Source organism: Ursus americanus, chromosome 24 (assembly GCF_024610735.1).
Source record: "Ursus americanus isolate L20-20 chromosome 24, mUrsAme1.1.p, whole genome shotgun sequence".
Classification (NCBI taxonomy): domain Eukaryota; kingdom Metazoa; phylum Chordata; class Mammalia; order Carnivora; family Ursidae; genus Ursus; species Ursus americanus.
The window spans coordinates 42,870,354-42,891,679 of record NC_142150.1 but is presented as its reverse complement, the minus strand read 5'-3'; the positions used below and the strand labels follow the sequence as shown (position 1 = coordinate 42,891,679).

General features: G+C 53.2%; 2 protein-coding genes and 1 long non-coding RNA gene across 21 annotated transcripts in view; 1 reads left to right on the top strand and 2 right to left on the bottom strand.

Moving 5' to 3' along the window:
* PPP6R3 (protein phosphatase 6 regulatory subunit 3) overlaps window positions 1-9,890 on the bottom strand; it is a 138,931-nt gene extending 129,041 nt beyond the window's left edge. For 15 of the 18 annotated variants that reach the window (XM_045775714.2, XM_045775715.2, XM_045775718.2 and 12 more), the window contains exon 1: window positions 9,760-9,890. The gene's annotated coding sequence lies outside the window, so the exon portion shown is untranslated. Of the gene's footprint in view, window positions 1-8,879; window positions 8,954-9,759 lie in introns of those variants that run through there. The other 3 variants (XM_045775710.2, XM_045775725.2, XM_045775709.2) reach the window with 3 other exon arrangements.
* A 417-nt stretch (window positions 9,891-10,307) lies between these two features.
* On the top strand, window positions 10,308-20,143 carry LOC123778355 (uncharacterized). The gene is made up of 3 exons (XR_006775915.2): window positions 10,308-10,535; window positions 10,789-10,867; window positions 19,537-20,143. It is a non-coding gene; the product is annotated as an uncharacterized LOC123778355 (long non-coding RNA).
* The window catches only part of LRP5 (LDL receptor related protein 5), a 99,174-nt gene continuing 94,626 nt past the window's right edge, over window positions 16,779-21,326 (bottom strand). For both annotated transcript variants that reach the window (XM_087855088.1, XM_045775615.2), the window contains 2 exons: window positions 19,046-19,143; window positions 16,779-17,246 (listed from right to left, as the gene is read on the bottom strand). In XM_087855088.1, the coding sequence (XP_087711214.1) occupies window positions 16,985-17,246; window positions 19,046-19,143 (360 nt within the window). In that variant the 3' untranslated portion in view covers window positions 16,779-16,984. The remainder of the gene's footprint in view (window positions 17,247-19,045; window positions 19,144-21,326) is intronic.

Genomic DNA, 21,326 nt, shown 5'->3' with positions numbered 1-21,326 from the left:
ACAGTTACCAAAATGCTGTCATTGTTCCCGTCCCAACAAGACCTGCTCAGGGCCCCAACGTCCCATCAGTGTCAAGGCATATGCCCATGAAAGAACTTTACCTGCTGTCCTCTTCTCTCCATCCTCTGTGAACCCTCCCTCCCACGCTTCGCACACATCACCAGGTGGGAACTGCTCTGGTCAAGGCTGTCAGCAGCTGCTACGCCGCCAAAGCTGCCCAACAAGCCTTGGCCCGCTTTTTACTTGACCTGACGGCGGTAGCAGTGGCCACGGGTTCTCACTTCCTCCCCTGTGACACTCTAATTGGCTTCACAGACAACACATTAGCCTGGTCCTCTACCTCAGAGGAGGCCCTTTCCCGTTGTCCCTGCTAACTCTGTCCTCATTCCTCAGTGCCCCCATTCCACCTCAGGGTGTTCAAGTGTCATCCAAACTCTGAAGCCTCAAACATTTCCAGCTTCAGCCCTCTCCCCTCAACTCCAGACACCTTAATCCTGCATGTGTCTGGCTGGCTCTCCAAAAGCTCCACAAACTTCACAGGTCCAAGCTTAACCCAACTCTCGATGTGACGTCCCCAACCCACACCTCCCGTAGTCTTCCCTCTCTTCACAGATGACAACTCCCACTGCAAGCAAATCCCCCAGTACCATCCTTCACTCTGCTCTCACGCCCACATTCAATCTGTCCACAAACCCTGTCAGCTCTACCTTCAAGATGCATCCAGAACCCAACCACTTCTCACGGCCCCCCTGGGCCCCCTCAGCCTGAGCTGCCATCACTGCTCTGCTGGATCCTGCGGCAGCACAGGGACAGCTATCCGACAGCTTCAGGGGGTCCTTCTGAAAACAGAAATCAGTCTCAGGTCACGCTTCTGCTCAAAACACTATAATGACTTCCCATCTCACTCAAGAGAAAAAGATAAAATCCTAACAATGGCCTGTGTGACTGGCTCCCAAGGGCCACCGCTACCCCCTCTGACGTTATCTCCTGCCACTCTCCCACCACTCTCCCTTGGGCTCTCCCCCTCCAGCCAGCGGGCCTCTCCAGCATCCCTCAACACGGTAGGCACAACCCTTCTTAGCACCTCCAGCAGGACCCTGCCTGAAAGGCTCCCCCCACACCTCCACTCCACCCCCACCCGGGGCCGCAGGGCTCCCTCCCACACCTCCTTCTGTTCAAAGGCCCCCTTCTCAGGGAGGTCCACCCTGCCCATCTTTCAATCTTCCCCCGGCCTCCATCCGCCCACTCCCCTGCTTCGCTTTGCTCCCGCTACATCATCCACCATGTTACTGCTATGTCCTCGACTTACCCGTGAACTGTCTTTCCCCACCTAAACGTAAGCTCCACAAGGGCGGAGACTTCTCTGCTTTACTCATGCTAACATACCCAGCATCAAGATTCTGCATCTTAGCGCCTAAGACCTAATAAGTACTCCAACATTTGAATAAAGGAATTTCAAAAACAATGTGGGGGAGGGGGGAAGTCACAGAATAAAATGATTCTATTTGTATAGTTTAAAGACTTGCAAAAAATTAAGTTACATTATATAAGGATATATATGGCAACACCATAAAGAAAATGATACATGCAGGGCAGTTGCTTGCCTTCTGGAGATGGAAGAGGAAGAGGTGGTCAGGGCAAGACAGAGCCAAAGGCAGCGGCAACGTTTTATTTCTTAAGCTGTTTAGTGGGTACACAGCTGCTGGTTTTAACACATAGTACCTACACATGCCGCTATATACCCTCTGAATACAGGATCTCATTAAAAATTAAAATAAAAAAGTTGATTAGAGCAGGACAGACCAAATCCAGCCCACCACCTGTGTGTGTGTGTGTGTGTGTGTGTGTGTGTGTGTGAGGTCTTGGTTTTCAGAATAGTTTTATTATTTTTCCATTGACTTATAATTGACAAACAATATCATATTCGCTTGAAATGTACAACCTGGTAATTTGGTATTTATATACTCTGCCCTGTTGTTGTAAATAAAACTTTACTGGAAGACAGCCACCTTCATTTTTTTTTTTTTAGAATTTCTGTTTTGTGGGTTGTTGTTTTTTTTGTGTTTTTATTTTATTTCTTTTTGAGATGGTGGAAGAGAGAGGTGGGTGGGGACAGAGGGAGGGAATCTTAAGTAGGCTCCAGGCACAGAGCAGAGCCTGAGGCGAGGCTCGATCTTACTATCCTGAGATCATGACTTGAGTCAAAAGCAAGAGTCGGATGCTTAACCACTGAGCTACCTGGGTGCCCCAACAGCCACCTTCATTTGTTTACATGTTGTCTATGGCTGCTTTCATATCACAAGCACAGAGCCGAGTAGTTACAGAGATCACACAGCCTGCAAAGCCTAATATATTTACTAACTGGCCCTCTACAGAAAAGTGTTGCCCAGGGGCACCTGGGTGGCTCAGGTCATGATTTCAGGGACCTGGGATCCACCCCCCCATCAGGCTCTCTGGAGCGTGAGTCTCCCTCTCCCACCCCCCAGTTCACGCTTGCTCGGTCTCTCTCAAATAAATAAATAAAATCTTTAAAGGAAAAAAAAAAGTGTTGTCTGGTTATAATGTGGAATCTGTAAAAGAAATTAAGTGCAAAATAAAAAAGATTCAATCATCTGTTAAAATGCGCTGATCCCTCAGGGCATACATAATTTTCTTCAAGAGCACAGTACACTGAAAAATATGGTGCTATGTAACACAGGAGACTCTAAAGCAACTGGAGTTACCTTTATAATGTCATAAGTGCCAGAAAGAGAGATTTTAAAGACTGTTTAAGAAAGCATAATGCAAAACCTCAAATTTATGACCTCTACTCTCATCAAAGAAAATATTATCACATTGACCTAAGTAAAGCATAATAACATGATCCAAATATGGGAAGAAAAAAACAAGTTGCATATAAACACTAATTCCATAACCTCTCTTAACCTGTACCACCATCACCCAGGACCTCCCCAGAGCAGCTAGTCAGACTTCAAAGTTCTCTAAGATCCCTCATTCCATTTCACTTCTTTAGGATATCCACTGCACCTTGTATTAGAGTCATTTCTGTACTTATTTCTATTGTTATTAGGAAGAAGACTGATAACAGTAATAATATTAATAAAAATACTACTCTGCACTAGGCATTGTGCTAATCAGTTTACATTTAATATTCATGTCACAGATAAGGAAACTAAGGAACAGAGATGTGATCTAATATTAGGATTACACAACTGGAAGACTGTGGGAACCAGAACTCAAAGCCAGCTATTTCAGATCCTTACGTACTCCTGACCTCCGCAACATACTCTGACTTGGGGAAGGACAACAGTATTAATCTGTGAAAACTCCCTCAGTTTAAAATAGTATGCCTACGACAGGTGCCAAATGCATAGTTGCTGAATCCATGTAAATGTGTACTAAGTCGAGGATGAGCGATCCATAGCGGAAAGAGCATTCTTTAATCAGAAGGGGCAGTCTTGCTTGCAGGCAACAGAGGCAGGAGAGTCGTGCCCACTGTCCAGAGGCAACAGAAACCCTGTGTATCTCCAGATCAACGACAGAAAACTGGAGACACTATCCTCTCGTCTACTACAAGGACAGAAACCTGACATTGTGCTACCACCAAAAGGAAACAACTCAGAAGTTAAGCATTTAATCTCAACACTCGTGAGATCCAGTTGCGATGTCACTCTTGAAATGACACTAGAAATTGTGCTCTAGTGGAGCCACCAAAACCCTAAGGAATCACCCAGGAACTGAGATTTGTAAGCTTTTCCAGCAAGCCCTATATTTTCTCTAAGAATCAATGACCTCTAAGGTCTGTTCCAGCTCCAAATCTATGACTCTTGAGAAAGAAGCCCCAAACACCCAATCAACTCTGTGCTTTTCAGTATTTTTCCTGCCACTGCCCCCATCTATAGGCTGCCAGCCCAGATCTCACCAAGGTCCAGCCAATGTCTATGAACTATACCAAGCCACCACAGAGCGTGCCTTAGTGGGTAGGTCACACACCTGCTTTACTTGCCCTGATTACGGTCGCAGGGTGCCTTGCCTTCTCATGTAAGCTTTCATTTCTCTTCTTGCCAAAGTAGGTCTCTGACATCAGCACTATTGTTCAGATTTATATCCAGGTATAAGAACTCAAAGCTCTAACCAGCAATCCAAATTGCTTTCTCCAAATCTCCAAATTCAGCCAGACTCCTATTTCAGCAGCCTTTTTGTCCTCTCTAATGTTTCAAAATAACAATCCTTAAGTCATCTTTCCTTTAGGTCATCAGATTTCATGGTAGTCAACCTCTGGGGCACACACCCCATTCCAAGTCAATATACAGTCCTACTGTAAGAAATTTTGGAAAAAATACGACCCTAGTTTTCTCCAGAGTCACCAAGAAGTACAAAATCAGGGATTCTTTCTGTCAGTAAGAAGATGTTCAGAACTTATCAAACTTTATTTGTATAAATTCACAGTTGACTATATAAGTCTTCACTAATACTTATAAAACAGCTCAACACTAGCCAGCTCTAAGTTACAAGTAGTAAACACCTCTGCTCAGAGTAAACCCAGATCTTTGCCAAGTCTGTGACATGAAAATGTCCCGTTAAGGTGAGAAGCCTTTCAACTACTGCCAAGGTTCCCTTCCCTTTTACTTGCTTCTTCACTAGGAGATCTACCTGGTATCCAGATGTCAGTGCATAGTCATTCAAATCCTGAAATAAACTGGGTATTTATCCGACTAGTAACTATCTCCCCTCTCCAAGTAAAATAAATAAATAAATAAATAAATAAATGGGAGGGAGAGAGGAAGAAAAGGGGTTACCGTGGCAATGAAATCTAAGCCAAAGTCAAAAGGCCAAAAAAAAAAAACAAATCTCCAGTCAGCCTAGGTCCAACTGCAGCAGGAAAAAAGAAAAAAACAAAAAACCCCATCCCCACTGGTGGCACAATCAATTTCAAGGATGCTCAAGATATTTGGCGCAAACCTACATCGAGCCTCTGATCAGTAGGGAACCTGTCAGTGTTCCCAGTATGACTGACTTGACAACCAACATCTACGGAGCAAAAAAACAACACAAACCAATCCTATTTGTCATTACAAAACAGCTTCACCAGCACTGAACAATGGCACTGCTTTCTAAAACACACCAAACCAAGGAGGCAAGTCGAAGTAACTGCTTAATACATGTAAGAAACAAAGGTGTAACTACTTTATTATTTGGCAAGAGACTTTTGGCAAACTCAACCAGCACAGGAGCAAACCTAACCTCCTTCCTCCCAGGCCTACAGGGCCTCCCTAGAGCCTCCCAGCTAAAACTGCATCCCTTTTATAACTGCTACCTCTCCCTCTAGACTGCAAGTCCTTAAGTGCCTGTTCATGAGTGAATACCTAATACAGTTCCTGGCAGAGTAAGGGTTCAATTACTATATTTGCTGATCAAATAAATGAAGATTAGAAGAAGCTGGGGGGGGAGGGGTCACTTGTCATTCTCAGCAACAGCCATAAGCCGAATTTCACGATGAAAGATTACAAAGTGCCTCCACAATCTTCTCCTTTTATATATCCAGATATATATGTGTATAGTTTTTAAACTAATATTCTTTCATTCAATAAGCCAGACGATCTAAATTGTAAGTCATGTGTGAGAAAAGGACCTCTGCCCTTCTACTTTTTTTTTTTTTTAAGATTTTATTTATTTGACACAGAGAGAGAGCGCGCGCGCACAGGCAGGGAGAGTGGCAGGCAGAGGGAGGAGAAGGAGCAGACTCCCCGTGGAGCAGAGAGCCCGATAAGGGCTCGACCAGGGATCGAACCCAGCACCCTGGGATCATGACCCAAGCCGAATCTGCCCTTCTACTACTGAAACTCATTCCCCCTTCCCCCAGGAGAAACACTCACCCATTTGGGCCAGAGTCCAGGGCCCAGAGGAACCCTCTTTTACTAGCAGGCAAGGGTCACTGTGTTACACGTGAAGCATGGAGCGTGCCTGTCTCGCTTTCAACATGCACAACGGGCAAACGGATCCAGGGCTAACTCTCTGGAAACAGGTCTTCATCACAAAGGGAAAAAAAGATAATGATGAAGCTGGCATCAAAAGCCAGAACTGACAGCTGACTCACAGGATGAGAGCAAAGGATATAAAACTCAAAAAATCACAGTATAAAGTTAGTAAGTGTAGGAGCAAACAACCCTAAACACCTGAGAGCGCTGCTAAGTTTCAGCACAATGAGGGAATATATTTTCATGAGGTAAAAAGCAAAGAAGTGTCTAAATTATATTATAAAATCAATTCATTTAAAATTTCTTTTAAAATTCAGTCTTCAGGCCCCTGAAAATAATGTGCACCCTCTCTCCCCACTACTAAGTAGTCTCCGAGGTAGGACCTGCAGACCACAGAGACAAAGCTCACAGATCACCTGAAGGATTCCTTGACCCCCAAGCAGTCATCAGTATCTATGGTCTTGAACAGCAGTTCCAAAACCTTGCTGCACTTCAGTATTCCCTGGGGAGCTATCTAAAACTATATTCTCAATACCATCACCAATTTCCAGAGGGGGCCCAACATCCACGGTCTTAAAGATGCCCCAAATGATTCTAATGCACGCCAGTGCAGCATCTACCTCGAACAGGGTTTCTCAGTTTCTGCACTATTAGTATTTGGGGCTGGATAATTTTAAGGTGCTGTCCTGTGCATTACAGGACGCTTAGCAGCGTCCCTGGTCTCTACCCCCTAGAAGCCAAGTCGCATATCGCCCACCCCTACAGGTATGACAAGGCAAAATGTCTCCAGACATTGCCAAATGTTTCCTTGGGGGCAAACCACCCCCCAACTTATCTAGAGTAAATAAAAAAACAATTACTTGAGGTTGTTGTCTTGAGGAAAAAAAGAAATAAGAAAGCCGCTTAAAGCCAAGAGCCCAGGCCTATTTTTTCAGTCCATCTCACCTAAGAAAAGTAGCTAACAAACTACTCAGCCCGCATGGGGACTCAGATCTTGACTCATGAGGACCAAACCACAGCTTCTTGTTCTTTTTATGAAATAAACTCAAAGCTGAGTTTTAGGTGAGCAGATGATTAGAAGAACTTCACTGTCACTATCATGTACTCATCTTAGGGGTATTAAAACACTGTAAAATTTTAGACCAATATACACTCATGCTGCCTCTCAAATATCCGAAATATAAACTACAAGACACAAGTTCATGATAGCAACAAACTAAATACTGATCCTAACAAATACTGTTTTAAGGAAGAGTACAGTAACTAACTGGAATTTAAATACAAACGTGGGGGGGGTAGATTTTGCCTGTAATAAGCACCAAGTACCAAATCGATACAAAAATTATCTTAAAGAAGTGAACCTCACCCCGTCAAATCTTAATTTTATTACCATTCATTTTCCGTCCAGCTATGGTCTGATTCTTGTATTCTCAAGCAGTTAATTCAAACTAGCAAGTTTTTGTTTTGTCTTGCTATACTTTACACAAAAGCTAAAGTTTTCTGATCCAAAACAATCTTCTTCCTCTCCTTAAATTACACCAGCAAGATGCTCACCTCTACTTAAAACTGCGTAAAAACATTTCCCCTGTGCAATTAAAGCAAGCCCGGTCCCAAGCAGTGATACCAAGGGACAGGCAAGCATGCTTTCAAGTACCAGGGAAAAGCGCAAAGGGCAGGAATTAAAAGATTGTGACTACTCGGGGCGCCTGGGTGGCACAGCGGTTAAGCGTCTGCCTTCAGCTCAGGGCGTGATCCCGGTGTTATGGGATCGAGCCCCACATCGGGCTCCTCTGCTGGGAGCCTGCTTCTTCCTCTCCCACTCCCCCTGCTTGTGTTCCCTCTCTCGCTGGCTGTCCCTGTCTCTGTCAAATAAATAAATAAAATCTTTAAAAAAAAAAAAAAAAAGATTGTGACTACTTGTGTGACTGAGTGGATGGCATTTTGTTAGATACTGTAGACTCCCCAATCAGACACACTGAGAGGCAAAACAGCTTCCTAAGCATCCATGCAGGACAACAGTTATCGCCCAAACTAGGTTCGATGAAGTGTATCTCAATACACACCAACCTTTCAAACCTCAATAACCCAGGAGTACACGGAGAAACCTCGGAGTTGATATGGGGACCAATCACACTCAGGACCTAGTATCCCAAGGGAAGTAGGAAGAGAATCTGACCTGAGCTCTTGATGGGCTTTTCTTTATTCAACCACCTCTTAGAGGAAACATGAGGCACCACCAATTTACTGCCCCACAAAACATCTGTAATGAATCTTCAACCACCCCTCTCCTGAAAAACTTAAAAGAACTTCCAGTTCATTTTCTCAGGAGAACTGTTAAACACACAGAGCTTTCTAAAGATAGTCACCAAGTCACTTAAACACTCATTTGCCTTCCAAATAGTAAGCTAAACATTTAAAAATCAAATTTAAATTAGTAATAATAGCCACTAATTGCACTAAGCTGATTCTACATGCCAAGCACAGTTTCTAGCCCATTTACTCCCGACACACTTACGAGGCAGGCACTATTATTATTGTCACATTTCAGGAAAAGCAGAGAGGCGTAGTAACTTGTCCAAGGTCACAGAGTTAGAAAGTGGTGAAGCCAAGACCTGAATCCAGGCAACCGAACTTCACAGTAAAGAAGCGGAAACAGCACCACCACTTAGGAGACATTTACTCCAGTGGCTGGAAATCCGGAGTCCCTTTCCCACTTGCTGCCTACCTGCCACATGACCTTGAGGGCAAAATCTAAGTAAACTTCACATTGTTACAAAGTGGGACAATATCCACATTAACAAGTGCTGTGGGAACGAAAGGAAAACAATCACCAAGTGCCCCTCCCACAAAAGCAAAATATAAACAAAGCTCCAGCCGACCCACGGAGAAAACGTTAAGTACCGGGAAAACTACACGAAGCCTGAGGTTGAAACGTCAGGACTGCAGGGATACATCCAAGGACTCATTCCGTGCACCTACAACCGAAAGTCTAAGTTGTGATGAGAGCACGCAGGATCTAGGAGGAAACCCCTCCAACTTAACAGCGAATGGGCTTCTTTAAGAGGGAGGTACTTCCAGCCGCTCGAAGGACCACCCCCCTTGCTCATATTCGCCAGGGAGGCGTTCGTGACCAGGTCTACATTCGAGTCACAACACCGGAGTTAAAAAACCGCTCGGAAGGCTATTTAACTACTCCGAGCCGGGTTCTGCGTATGCCGATGACTCTGCGGCGAAAGAGCAGAAACCCACAGAACTTGTTTCCCGCAGAACGGAGTCCCAACAATGGCCTTCGCGAATCTACGGCGAGATGCCGCCTCAACTTGACACGCTCCCGGGCCCGCGCCCAGAGAAGTTCTCCCGGGCGGGCGGCCCGGCGGCGCTCGGGGCTGGCGGCGGGGCCGCAGCAGAGCGGGGCCCGTCCGGGTTAGGGGCGCGCCCCGCCCGCCGCCGCCGCCGCGCAAGGCCGCGGACGTCAACCCGGGCGCAAAGTTCGTCGCCGGCCCGCCGCCCGGCCCCGCACCCGGCCTGGCGCAGCCCCCCGCGGCCCGCGGCGGGCGGGCAGGCGGCTGACAGGCGCGGGCGGGGACGGCCCGGGGAGCCCGGGCGCCGCGCCTCCCCAGCCGCCGAGCGGCGAATTCCGGGGGGGAGGGGAGGGGGCCGGGACGCTCCCTCCCCGCGCCGCCGAGGCCGGGCGGAGGGGCCTCGCCGCCGCCGCCCGCGCGCCGCGCGCCCCGCGCCCCCCGCGCCGCAGCCCGCTTCCCCGCTCCCCCGCCCCCATTACCTGGAGGTGCCCGCGACCCGCCGCTAGTTGCGCTCAGGCGGGAAACGCGCTCACCGACACCATCAGCGAAGCGCCCAAAATGGCGGACGTATCAAGCAGGCCTTGAGTTCCCCCCGCCCTCCCTCCGGCCGCCTCGAAGCCAATCGCGGCTCTATCTCCGCCCCCAGACCCACGCTCATTGGCCTTCCTCTACCGCCCCCTGCAACCTATTGGATCGCCCAGCGGCCCGGTTGCGCCCACTCCGATTGGCTCACAGGCCCGGTCAGTCAAGCGCGAGGGAAGCATTCTTTTCCCATGGACTTGACGGATCCGGAACCTCTAGGACCCCGGAGTCTGGAGAAACAAATCAGAAACCGGGAGAAACCTGGCTGGGTCCCCCTACGCCGTAGCAACAGCAGGGCCTCCGTTTGACGGACGCTTTGGACCACCAATCCGATAGCCAATGCTTTTTAAAACTAAATGGAGCCAAACCAATCCTGGCCGTGGAGCTGGGAGCAGCAAGGGAACCAATGGGGTAGCGAGACTAGCGGGCCGGCAGGCGGGCGGGTCGGAGGGCCCAGAGGAGACCCGTGATGACGTGAGCCACGATACGTTTCGGCGGCCAACGCGGGCCTGAGCTGGGGAATTAGCTCAAATGGTAGAGTGCTCGCTTAGCATGTGAGAGGTAGCGGGATCGATGCCCGCATTCTCCAAGGCTGAATTTTACAGGGGGCTGGGGTCGTCTGTCTCGGTTCCTTTACCCGTAAGTGGTGACTATTCCAGGAGTCGGCCTCCAGGTGAGGAACGGTCTTAGCCAGGACTGGCCTCTAGGTGAGGGGCTGATACCCCCCAGCTGTAGGAAAATGTGCGGGCGGTGGGGTTCCTTTTATCCTTCAGAAGGATTTACACGGGAGCCTCTTCCGAAATGTTCGCCCGGAGTCTCCCATCCCCTGTCCGGTCTGCCTGGGAGGGCGGGGCCCCGACACAGAAGAGTAGCCCACCTTGGCCCATCCCAGGCACTTTCCAGTAACCTGTCCGTCTTCTAAATAGATGCAAAGCGTCGTCCCGAATCCCGAGTAAATCGACAGAAGGGCGGAAGGTGGCAGCAAGGCTGAAAAGCTCAGGCCAGGTGAGGGTCCGGCGGAACCCAGCCCGAGCTGGGCAGAACGCTGCATCGCACCCCCGCTAGTGCGTGTGCGCTAGCGGAGGCCTGCGCTCGAGTGGAGTGCTGACCCCTCGTGGGCAGCCCTCGGGCGAGTACTTGGCCTGTGCCCCGCCTGTGCGGGTGCGTGGGGAGCAGAGGGTCCTGGCTCTGACGGTCTGTGGGGGATGGTCAGACACCCCCTGTAAGTAACACAGGCCGCAGAGTGGTGGGGGCTCCTCCTGAGCAGGTGGCATTTCAACCCACGAACAGGGAAGACAGAGCCGTGGGCTCCTGGGTCCAGGTGGCAGGGAGAGAGACCAGAGAATCCCAAGGCCGAGCTTTGGAGTGCTGGGGAGACAGAAGTGGTTGGGTTGTGGGGAGAGAGGTACATGGAAGTGGAGGTGGAAGAGGTGGCTGCATGGTTGCAGGGCCTTGGGGACAGTGCCACCATGCCCAGGAGAAACCAACAATCCTCAATGCCCAGACTGCACTTGGGCACCAGGCCTGGAGTCATAATGGGGGCTCCATGCAGGGAGGTTGGCGCTCTCTTGCAGTCTTTAGGGCAACTCACTGCAGTGGTGCTGGCTTGGTCAGGGATGGCCACTCCAGCTCAAGGAAGGCAGGGCACGGTGACTGTGGAGATTCCCCAAGCTGCTTCCTGAGAAAAGTGACGTAGCTTGGCCACCGGGGGTAGGGAGGGCAGGACCAGTGGAGTTGGCCACCGGCTTGCCTTCCAGATGCTCAGCATCTTTCTGCACCCATACCCCGTCCATCACACCAACCCCAGCTGGCCTGAGCTCCCTCCATCTCACCAGATCAGGCTCTCTGAATCCCCATGCCAAACAGCAGGGAGAACAAAACCTAATGGAGCTGGGTCAACCCCAGCATGTGGGAAGCTGGGCCTCTGGTGCAACCATGCCCCTCCCCCAGCTCACCCCTTCAGCAGGGCCTGAGGCAGACTCTCTAGAAAGACTGTGGGGCTGGTAGCCCCAGAACAGTACAGTATTGTCATCTGCATTTTACAGATTAGTTAACAGAAACCCAGGCAGCATTCGAACACCAGGTGTGGCTCGTATTAGCTGAGTAAGCTTGGCTGGGGATCTAACCTCTCCGACTCTCCAGGTCTTGTCTGTAGAGTACTGATAATACCTACTGACCAGTGTCCATGCCCAGAAGGGTGCTGGACCTCTAAGGAGTTAGCCTCCAAGGGCAGATGTTATTGGCGCCGGTCCGGCTGCTCAGAGCGGCTAAGGGCCTTGTCCAAGGCCGCCTGGCAAGTGAGGAACACAGCAAAGATTGAAATCAGTTCGGGAGGTGCACTGGTGGAGAGGGTTAGGGGAAGGACAAACACACAGATATTCTGGGGTGCGGAGCAGGTCGGCCTGGCAGAGAGAACGGTGGAAGGATGGTGCGGAATGCACATTTGTCAGAGGATCCGGTGGGGGTGATCGAGGTCTGGGGGAGGGGAATGGGAGGCATCGGAGGATAAGCAAAGGAACTTAGGGTTTATGCTCAGAGAGGGAGGGCCAGGAAAAACTTCTGAGTAAGACGGGCGTGTTCAGGGCTGGCCACAGTTTGCAAAGGACAGATTAGAGCAAGGGCGGCAAGGCCGTGCTACCGGAGTAGCACGGGGCCAGAAGGGTGGATCCCAGGAGCTAGATCAAGGAGCAGGGGAGAGGCTGCAGGAAACCCCTGGACAGAGGGTGGTGCCTGAGAGGGAGGCTGGGCAAAGGCTGGGACCTGCCCTCCTGGGAGCCTGGGGAGAGCCCAGCCACACGCAGAGATCCTTTACTCATTCATCATCAGAGAACTTGCCAGTACATGCTTCAGGCTCTTCCATTCCAGACTCTGAGGAGGGTCACAGGGACATGTGCACTATAATTAAATGAAATAATGCAGTACCTCGCCCAATATAAGTGGGCCCCAAAAGTCTCCAATTATGATGAGCTAACCTAACTGGAAGGGTTGAAGTCAGGGAGGACTTCCTGGGAGAAGAGGAGGTATCTGAGCTCAGCCTATCTCCCTGAGAGCCCTAGAGAGCCATTGCCAGCCTTTAAGCAGGAGAGTGACTTTGAACCTTTGCATTGGCCTCAGCACCCTGAAACTTCTGGAGTCCATGGACCACCACCTTCCCCTTTCCCCTCAATCCTTTTATGGCTTAATTTTTAATGTTTAAAAATTAAACCCAGGGGCACCTGGGTGGCTCAGTTGGTTAAGCATTTGCCTTTGGCTCAGGTCATGATCCCAGGGTTCTGGGATCAAGCCCCACGTTAGGCTCCCTGCTCAGTGGGGAGTCTGCTTCTCCCTCTCCTTCTGCTGCTCCCCCTGCTCGTGCTCTCTCTCTCTCTCTCTCTAATAAATAAAATCTTTTAATAAAATAAAATAAATTTTCAATCCATCTAGACTTTAAAAAATTATATGAATACTTTCAGATCTATTCAACAGTAGAGAGAAAAGTGTAATGAATGCCCACATACCCATCACCCAGCTATTACCCCCTCAACTTTAGGGAAAAGACACAAAGCTGCGAAATTGTAATTCTATCAAGTAATGATTTTTTTTTTAATTTTAAGTCATGATTTTTTTTCATGAAAGAAAGAACATTTTAACGCATACATACACTCAGATAGAAAAAGGCTTTAAATTGAATAAGCTCAACTTGGGGAAACCAGCCACCCATTATCTTCCCTATTGTCATGTCCCCGGGGTGCAGACATGGTCTGAGGGCTAGAGTGAGGCTACCCTAGCAGAGGTGGGCAGGTGCTTCACCAGGTCACCTGTGAGCTGAGGGTGAGGTCCAATAAGGGGGGACCCAGTGATGTGAGGGGTCAGCCAAGTGGCTCTCAGAAGGGAACCCTGCAGGAGCTAAGTCCCATCCAACTCCCCAGCCCCCATGTTTCTCAGGGACAGAACCTTCCACACCTGCCACATCCCTGTTCCCCAGCATCCTGCTTGGCAGTGGACATGACCAAGACCTGGCCACATGGATTCTGTTCAACTGCCCAGGGCAGCTGTGGACCCAAGGGCGTTGCTGGGCCTGGGGCAAGGAGGAGCTCCACATCCATCCTCGATGAGGGTTGGAGGGCTGAGCGGAGCAAACGATAGGGCCAGTGGGGAGGGAGACCCCACAGGACGCAGAGATGGGTGACAGAGACTTGGGGAGTAGTGGGTGTCACTGCGGGGGGGGGGGGGGCTTGGAGGGAAGGTGGGAGCCCTTGAGTAGTGCCCAGCTGTCAGTACTATTTCTCAACCAAAAGAATGGTTGAATAAATGAGTGGAAAAAAATTCTGTTTTTATTATTTTCCCCCAAGCCATGGTTTTCTCAACTACAAACTGGGGACACCAGCTGGGCTGTTGTGAAGTTTCAATGAAACAAGCCAGGTTAACTTCACCCCCTCACTTAAGACACAGCTCAGATATCACATCCTCCAGGAAGCCCCCCCACTCCTGCCCTCCCATCTGAATAGGATATTCACTCTGGGCCCCCGGATATCTCAACACAGTGCTCTGGCCCTTAGCTTTGGAAACTGTCTGCAAGTTTCAAGAGAGGGGCCCGCATCTAATTTCGGGGTCCCCCAGCATGTGATTTAAGTTCAGGGCTCTGCATACAGTGGGTGCTTACTGAAGGCTGGCAGATTCCCTGGAAGATAGTAGGCGGCCAGCAGGTTGGCCCCCATTCTTCCTAGCTGTCCTCATGGCAGGAAAGGGTCCAGCACGGTGGCCTCTGGAGACAGGCCTGGGATGCTGGGGGGAGGGGGAGGGGGGAGGAGGAGCTGGAGAGTGGACTCCCCCTATGCAGTCCCTGCTCCTGAGTCAGCCAAGCCCCCACCCCCTCTGCCCCAGTTGAGATTAGTGCTTTCAGTAGCACCTCAGGGCTCATGGCCCGACCTGGAAGAACAGGAACCCCGAGTACGCGGGAGGCCCCAGGCCCCTGTAAGCAGCTCTCTGGGGCAGGGGACCCCACCTTGGTCTTGAGAGCTCTGGGTGCACCGTCTAGCTCTGCCGGTCCTTAGCCGTGTGACCTTGGGCAAAAGCCTGTCACCTCTCTGAGCTTTAATAGGTCCCAGCTTCCGTTTAGCAAGGCAGTGCTACTTGCCAGGCGCTTACTGGGCAAGGTCTCTCCCCGACAGGCATTATCTCGTGGAAGCCTCCAACAGTCCCGGGGCGGAGGACGGCGCCCTTCCTTAACAGATGCGGCCAGCCGGGTGAAGTGAGTGGGAGGTGAAGCCGGCCTTCCTCCCAGGCAAACCCAATCCCTCCTGTCTACAAAGGGTCCTCTAGTGTGGGTCCCCATGGGGTGAGGGGCATAGCCACCCCGGGTCGGTACTCAGGCCTGGACTTCCTGAGCTCACCGCTGCTTGCACTAATGGCAGGTTGCCCAACCCTTTCGTCTGCAGTGTCTGCTTTTGGTCCCAGGGGCATCACCACCAGTGCTAAGCATGACCTTAGGGAACTCCTGCACCATCAGGGATCAGGGGAGGCAGCCCCCCGAAAGTCTCCGGAAACCAGATCTGGCAGGCTTCTGTGCCTGATGTCCCCAGCTCTGTCCCCTGATCGACCAGTCTTGGGAGCCCCCAGGGCCATCACCTTTCCCAGCCTGCCTCCCCGGCCCTGAGATCCCAAGATCTGAGTGTCCTGGGGTTTCCCCATCCTAGAGGCTGTCACCTCGGCATTCTAGGCGCTGGGGGTTGACCAAGGGTTCGATCTCCAGTCTTGCTGGGAAGCCCTTCTTCCAGATCTTTGTGGGTTTTTTTTCTTTTTTTTTTAAGATTTTATATATTTGACAGAGAGAGAGGGAACACAAGCAGGGGGAGAGGGAGAAGGAGAAGCAGGCTCCCTGCCGAGCAGGGAGCCCAACTCGGGGATTGGCTCGATCCCAGCACCCTGGGATCAGGACCCGAGCTGAAGGCAGAAGCTTAGCGACTGAACCACCCAGGCGCCTCTCTGTGTTGATTCTTCAGTGGAGTGTGTGCCGGGACTCCCAGTGGTGGTTCTTCTCTGACCTCCCTGCGACTTTCCGATTGGGGTTAGGCCCTTCCTGCCTGGCAGCCGGGCAGCAGCCAGGCTTCCTCATGACTCATGACTTGCTGACTTCTCAGTCTCCTACAGGCTCGAGACCCCCCAGGGGCAGGCGGCAGGCCTTATCTCTTGGTCTCCTCCAGTACCACCCCAGCGGGTAACAGGGCAGACCTGGGGCCGTGTTTCCTGACTACCTCTGTGAAGACCAGGCTCTCCCCGTCTGCTGGAAAGGACAGGGCGGCAACCAAGGAGGGCAGGAGGGCTGGGAGGTTCCCATCCCACCCTGGGCGAGCGTGGCCTGGCAGCCCCATCCACTGGGGTCCACACGGATGGCAGGGCCAGGAGGGAGCCCCTGGACAGCAGAAGCCTGGGGCGGCCAAACACAGAGGTCAGATGGTAGCAGAGACTGGCCAAGGAACAGCCCAAAGCCCAGGTACACAATCTGCGGTGCCCAGTGCAAGATGAAAACGCAGGGCCTCTTTCTTAAAAACTATTCAGAATTTCAGCGTGGCAGCAGTGGCGCACAAAATAAGCACAGGGGCCCTTCGTGACGACACGAGTCCGGCCTCCAGCCGGCACGCCTCTGCCCGGGCCTTCAGCCTACCCTGTGGGGGCCCGACAGAGAGAGACACGGTGCTCAGGAAGACAAGTGCGCAACCCTGACAGCTGCCCAGGGCAGGGCCAGAGGCCGGGATCCATTCCGTGAGGACACTCGATTCAAAAACACACATGGCACAAAAGAATGGCAGTGACGTTTTAAAAAAATTAAGTTTATAAATATTTTCTCCACTGTACAAAGTTTTCCCAGCCCTGCCCACCCCATCACTGTTCACATTTCTTGTGTTTTTAAAATCCCAACTATATTTATTTTTTTAAATCATAAAATATATTTTTTTCTTTGTTCATATTTAAAACTATTTACAAGGGCGCAGAGAGGCCAGGCTGGGCCGGCAGAGGTCAGGACGAGTCCGTGCAGGGGGACGAAGGGGGTGCGGAGAGGCCAGGCTGGGCCGGCAGAGGTCAGGACGAGTCCGTGCAGGGGGACGAAGGGGGCGCGGAGAGGCCAGGCTGGGCCGGCAGAGGTCAGGACGAGTCCGTGCAGGGGGACGGAGGGGGCGGGAAGAGGTGGAAGTAGCTCCGCTCGGTGGCGGGTGAAGGGGGGCAGCTGTCCTCCGCCGACAGGTACTGGCTGTGGGGCGTGGGCGGCGGCGGGTAGGGGTCTGAGTCCGAGTTCAAATCCAGGTAATACTTGCTGGCCTTCCAGCGGTTGGCACTGTAGTCGCTGTCGCAAACATCGGTGCTGCAGGGCGTCGTGGGGGGCGCCATGCCTCGGATGATGTAGGGCCTGAAGGGGACACACGAGAGGGGGGCCTCGGCTCAGGGAACAGGCACGGGGGCCCCTCACTATGTGGTCTCTCTGAGCCACGCATCCCCACCTCTAACGTGGGCGTGCCTGCACCCAACTCCAGGCGGCAGAGCCCAGGCCCTGACAAGGACGGCAGCCCTGGGCCAAGGTTGCCTTTATGGAGAACACGCCTCCAGAGCCTGCCTGCTTGGCCTTGGACGACTGACTTAACTTCTCTGGGCTTCAGTTTCTCGTTGGTAAAATGAGGAGGAGAAAACAGTACCCGCTTCCGAAGGGGCTTGTGAAGGTTAGATGAGATTCTGCATGGAAAGTGCTAGAAAAAGTGCCAGACACCAGAAAGTGCTTGACAACCGTTCCCCATGATATCATTCCTGTAACTATCGGAGACCAATGGGCCTGGAAGGGTCCCCTACTGAGTTAAGGCAGTCTGACCCAGGGGACGCCTCCCAGACGTCTCCCACACCCAAAAATTCTATGTGGGCCTGAGCTGGGGGTGCAGACCATGGTGTGTTGAAGAGCCCCAGGGGGCTCACCGAGGCCGAGGAGGTGGAGCCAGCGCCTTGGGGCCAGCGAGGGGCACGTGGTACTGAGAAAGTGCAGCAGGAGGACATGCCTCACAGGACCCCGGGGGGCAGGAAGGGACCCCGACAGACGGTGAGAGGGAAGAAGGGGCATAAAAATCGAACATAAGAAGTAAAGCCAGGGGTGGACCGGAGACTGAGGGATCTGGCCAGTGTGCATGTGACAGCCTGGGGACAGCCACCTATAAGGCCGCTGGGGACACAGTGGGACGCTGACCACTGCAGGTCCCTGACTAGGGCAGTGGCCCGGTAACAAGGGGTGCCTCTCCTCTTCAGGCCCCAGAGTTCCTGAAATGGCCACCAGATGGCAGGCGGCACCGCCCTCTGAGGCTCCTCTGCCCCAGCAACTCTGGGGAAGAGGAGGAGGAGGAGGTGGAGAGGAAGAGGGGGAGGAGGAAGAGGAGGGGAGGAGGGGGGGGAGGGAGGGAGAACGACGAGGGGCCCCCACCCCAAGCTTCTGCCTCCACCTGCCCCTTCAGGTAGCTCACATGGGGTGAGGGGTCCAGCGCACCTGTGCGAGAGGCCCTGTAGGCTGAGAGCACTGGGTTGAAGGTCACCTCAGGCCCAGACCTGGCCCCCGGACAGTGTCCGCCCTGCCCCGCCCCCCACCCCAACCCAGGGAGGTGGGGAACGCAACCCCAGCTGGACAACCTGGGGGGCGGAGCAGACCTGCAGGTTTCCCTGTAGTGGATAGGAAGAGAGGATCGTCCAATCGAGGGCCCACTGTGGCAGGTGCCCCAACGGCACTCGTGTGACTTGGATCTGATCCTTCCGGGACGGGGGGCGGCAAGCGGTGGACTCAAGCACGGTCAAACCCTGGCCCCTGTGCGTTGGCCTCTCTGGGCGCTGGGGCCTGGCCACGCCACAGTGGGAATCCCCTGGTGGCGCCATTCAAGGCCACGCCTGCCTGGATGCGTCCCAACTTAACAAAATACCCCCAGAACTACTTCTCGATTCCAGAGCCTGCTCAGAACATGGGATGTGGTTGGTTTCTGGACTCAACGGGTAGGCCCGGCTCATTCCACGAGGAGGCAAGCCGAGTATGGTCAGAGGGCCCAAGACGGCCCACCAGCACCCTGGACTTCTCTGCCAGGTTTTCTCACCCAGGAAATGGGGACAGGGCCCCTGCTGTACCACAGGCTTGTCCGGAGGCCCAGACGGCCACGGGCGTGCAGGGCTGTGGCAGGGGCTTCGTACCTGTAGGGTCTCGTGGTGCTGGGAATGTTGGAAGAGTAGAACGTGTCCGCGTTGTACAAGGAGGGGTCCGTGGCGGGGGATGGCGGTGGGTTCAGGATCTGGGGAGAGCCAAGCAAGGGTCACGCCGGCCTGTCGGAGCTGCGCGCGTCTGGTGACGTGCCCACCCACCCGAGCAGGCGGACAGGTCGGCACGGGGCCTACTTGGCTAGGCAGACCTCACAGCGTGGGGAACCAACAGGTGTCCTGTCACCCCTGAAGGTCATCACAGTGAGAGGCAGCGGTGCCTGTGGCCCAAATACCCGTCCTGCAGACCAGCAGGGACCCCAGGGCTGGAGGTCTACGTCAGCCCCCTGCATTGCCCCCTGCACGCAGCCGCGGAGGTCCCCGCAGGCCCTGGGCTGTCCCCCGGTGCCGGTGGGCACCTCGCGAGGCTCCTCTGGGACTTCTCGAACTTCCCTTTTGCACTGTGACTTCCCCATCTCTCTCCACAGGGTGCGAAGACTGATTCCTACAAGACCCTCCTTACTCCTTACACAGGCGGCTCCGCATGCCAGCTGCAACCCTGACCACGTGCGGCGGTCAGCCTGCTGAGGGAGGGGCCCCAGCCCCGCTGCCGGCCCACACGGCCCCTCCACGCAGATCCGGGGAAGGGGCCCCTTTCTCGGGATGTCTTGGCCCCAAACTCTGACAACAAATGATAATGATACGATGCATCCCCCAGAGCCAGGCAGCCCACGACCGGCCCCAGAGAGGGACAGAGGGACCTGGCACCCCCGGTGACCCACCCAGCTCTGCATCTTCCCCAGCAGCCGACACCGACGACGCCCCACCCATCGCGCGGCCCTGCTGAGCATGCAGGGCTTTTGTGGGGTCACAGCCGGACCCTGCTTCTGGAGCTCCCACCGCTGAATGGGAACATGGCTCTCACCGCGTGTCCTGAGGGACCGGAGGGCAGGAGAAAGGGCACAGCCCTTCCTGACAGGCCGGTGCGTGTGGGTCCTGACCCATCACTTCCCGGCTGTGGCACGCCCCCTGGTGACAGTGGTGAGGAACCTACACGCAGCGCCCTTTGGGAAGTGGCAAGGGCCCCTCTCCTTATTCGGGGGAAGGTCCTCTTGGGCCCAAATAGCCAGCCTGGGGATTCCTCAGGATGTGCCCCCAGAGCTGGGAGGGCACGATGCTGAGGGGGTGTCATTCAGAGAGGGGAGCGGACACTAGGTGGGGAAGCCCCGCAGAAAGGGCCCCCTAGAACTGCCCCCGCACCCCAGGCCCTTGGGGTCCTGTTTCCTCTTCTGCCCATGAATCTCACCGGATCTGGTTTCCCTTCACCTCCACCTGCAAGGTGAACTTAGGCATTCTGCCCGAACCCCTTCCTCTGCGGCTCACTGCTACTTCCCCAGCGCACGGTTGTCTGGCTGTTCTTCCCAAGTCTGGGGGCAGGGGGCAGCCCCTCGGCCACGCGAGCTCAGGATAGCGCCCCCTCCGGTCGGGCTGATGTAGCGCGTGGAGAGTGCCTGCGCCGGCCTGGAGGGTCAGACGAGCTCAAAGAGGCCAGCTTTGACTTTAGCAGCGAAAAGCAAAGCTGGGAGAGGGGCTGTCATTGCCTTAGTACGTATGAAACTGCTGTGTGTGACCCTGGAATGGTGGATTTGTGTCACCGCACGCGTGTCCACACCCACAGAATGCGCAACACCCAGAGGGAACTGTACCATCGGCTGTGGCCTCTGTGTGATTGTGATGTGTCCACGCGGCTCCGTCCGTTACTATAGCACCCTGGTGCAGGACATCAGAGGTGACAATGAGGGAAGCTGCCCACGTGGGGGCAGGAGGCATGTGGGAAATCTCTGTACCTTCCTCCCAGTTTAGCTGTGAACCTAAAACTGCCCTTAAAAAAAGTCTTAAAAACGAAAAAAGCACATTTGTAAAACTGGTAAGATCTGACTAGGGCCAAAAAATACCCTACCACCGCCCTACTACTTACGCTGTGCTGTTGCCCCAGACTGAACATTTGTGCCCCCCCTCGAAGTCCTATGCCGAGTCCTAACCCCCCAGTGTGACGCTATCGGGAGCCGGGGCCTCCGGGAGGTGATTCAGTCCCGAGTGTGGAACCCACACGACCCCCTTCTGCTCTGTGAGGAGGATGAGGCGGCCATTCGTGAACCAGGAACGGGGCCCCCACAAGACACCAAATCTGTCAGCGCCTTGACCTTGGACTTCACGGCTGCCTAAGCCATACCCAGCCTGTGATCCCTTTGTCAGAGCTCAGGAGGACCAAGACGTT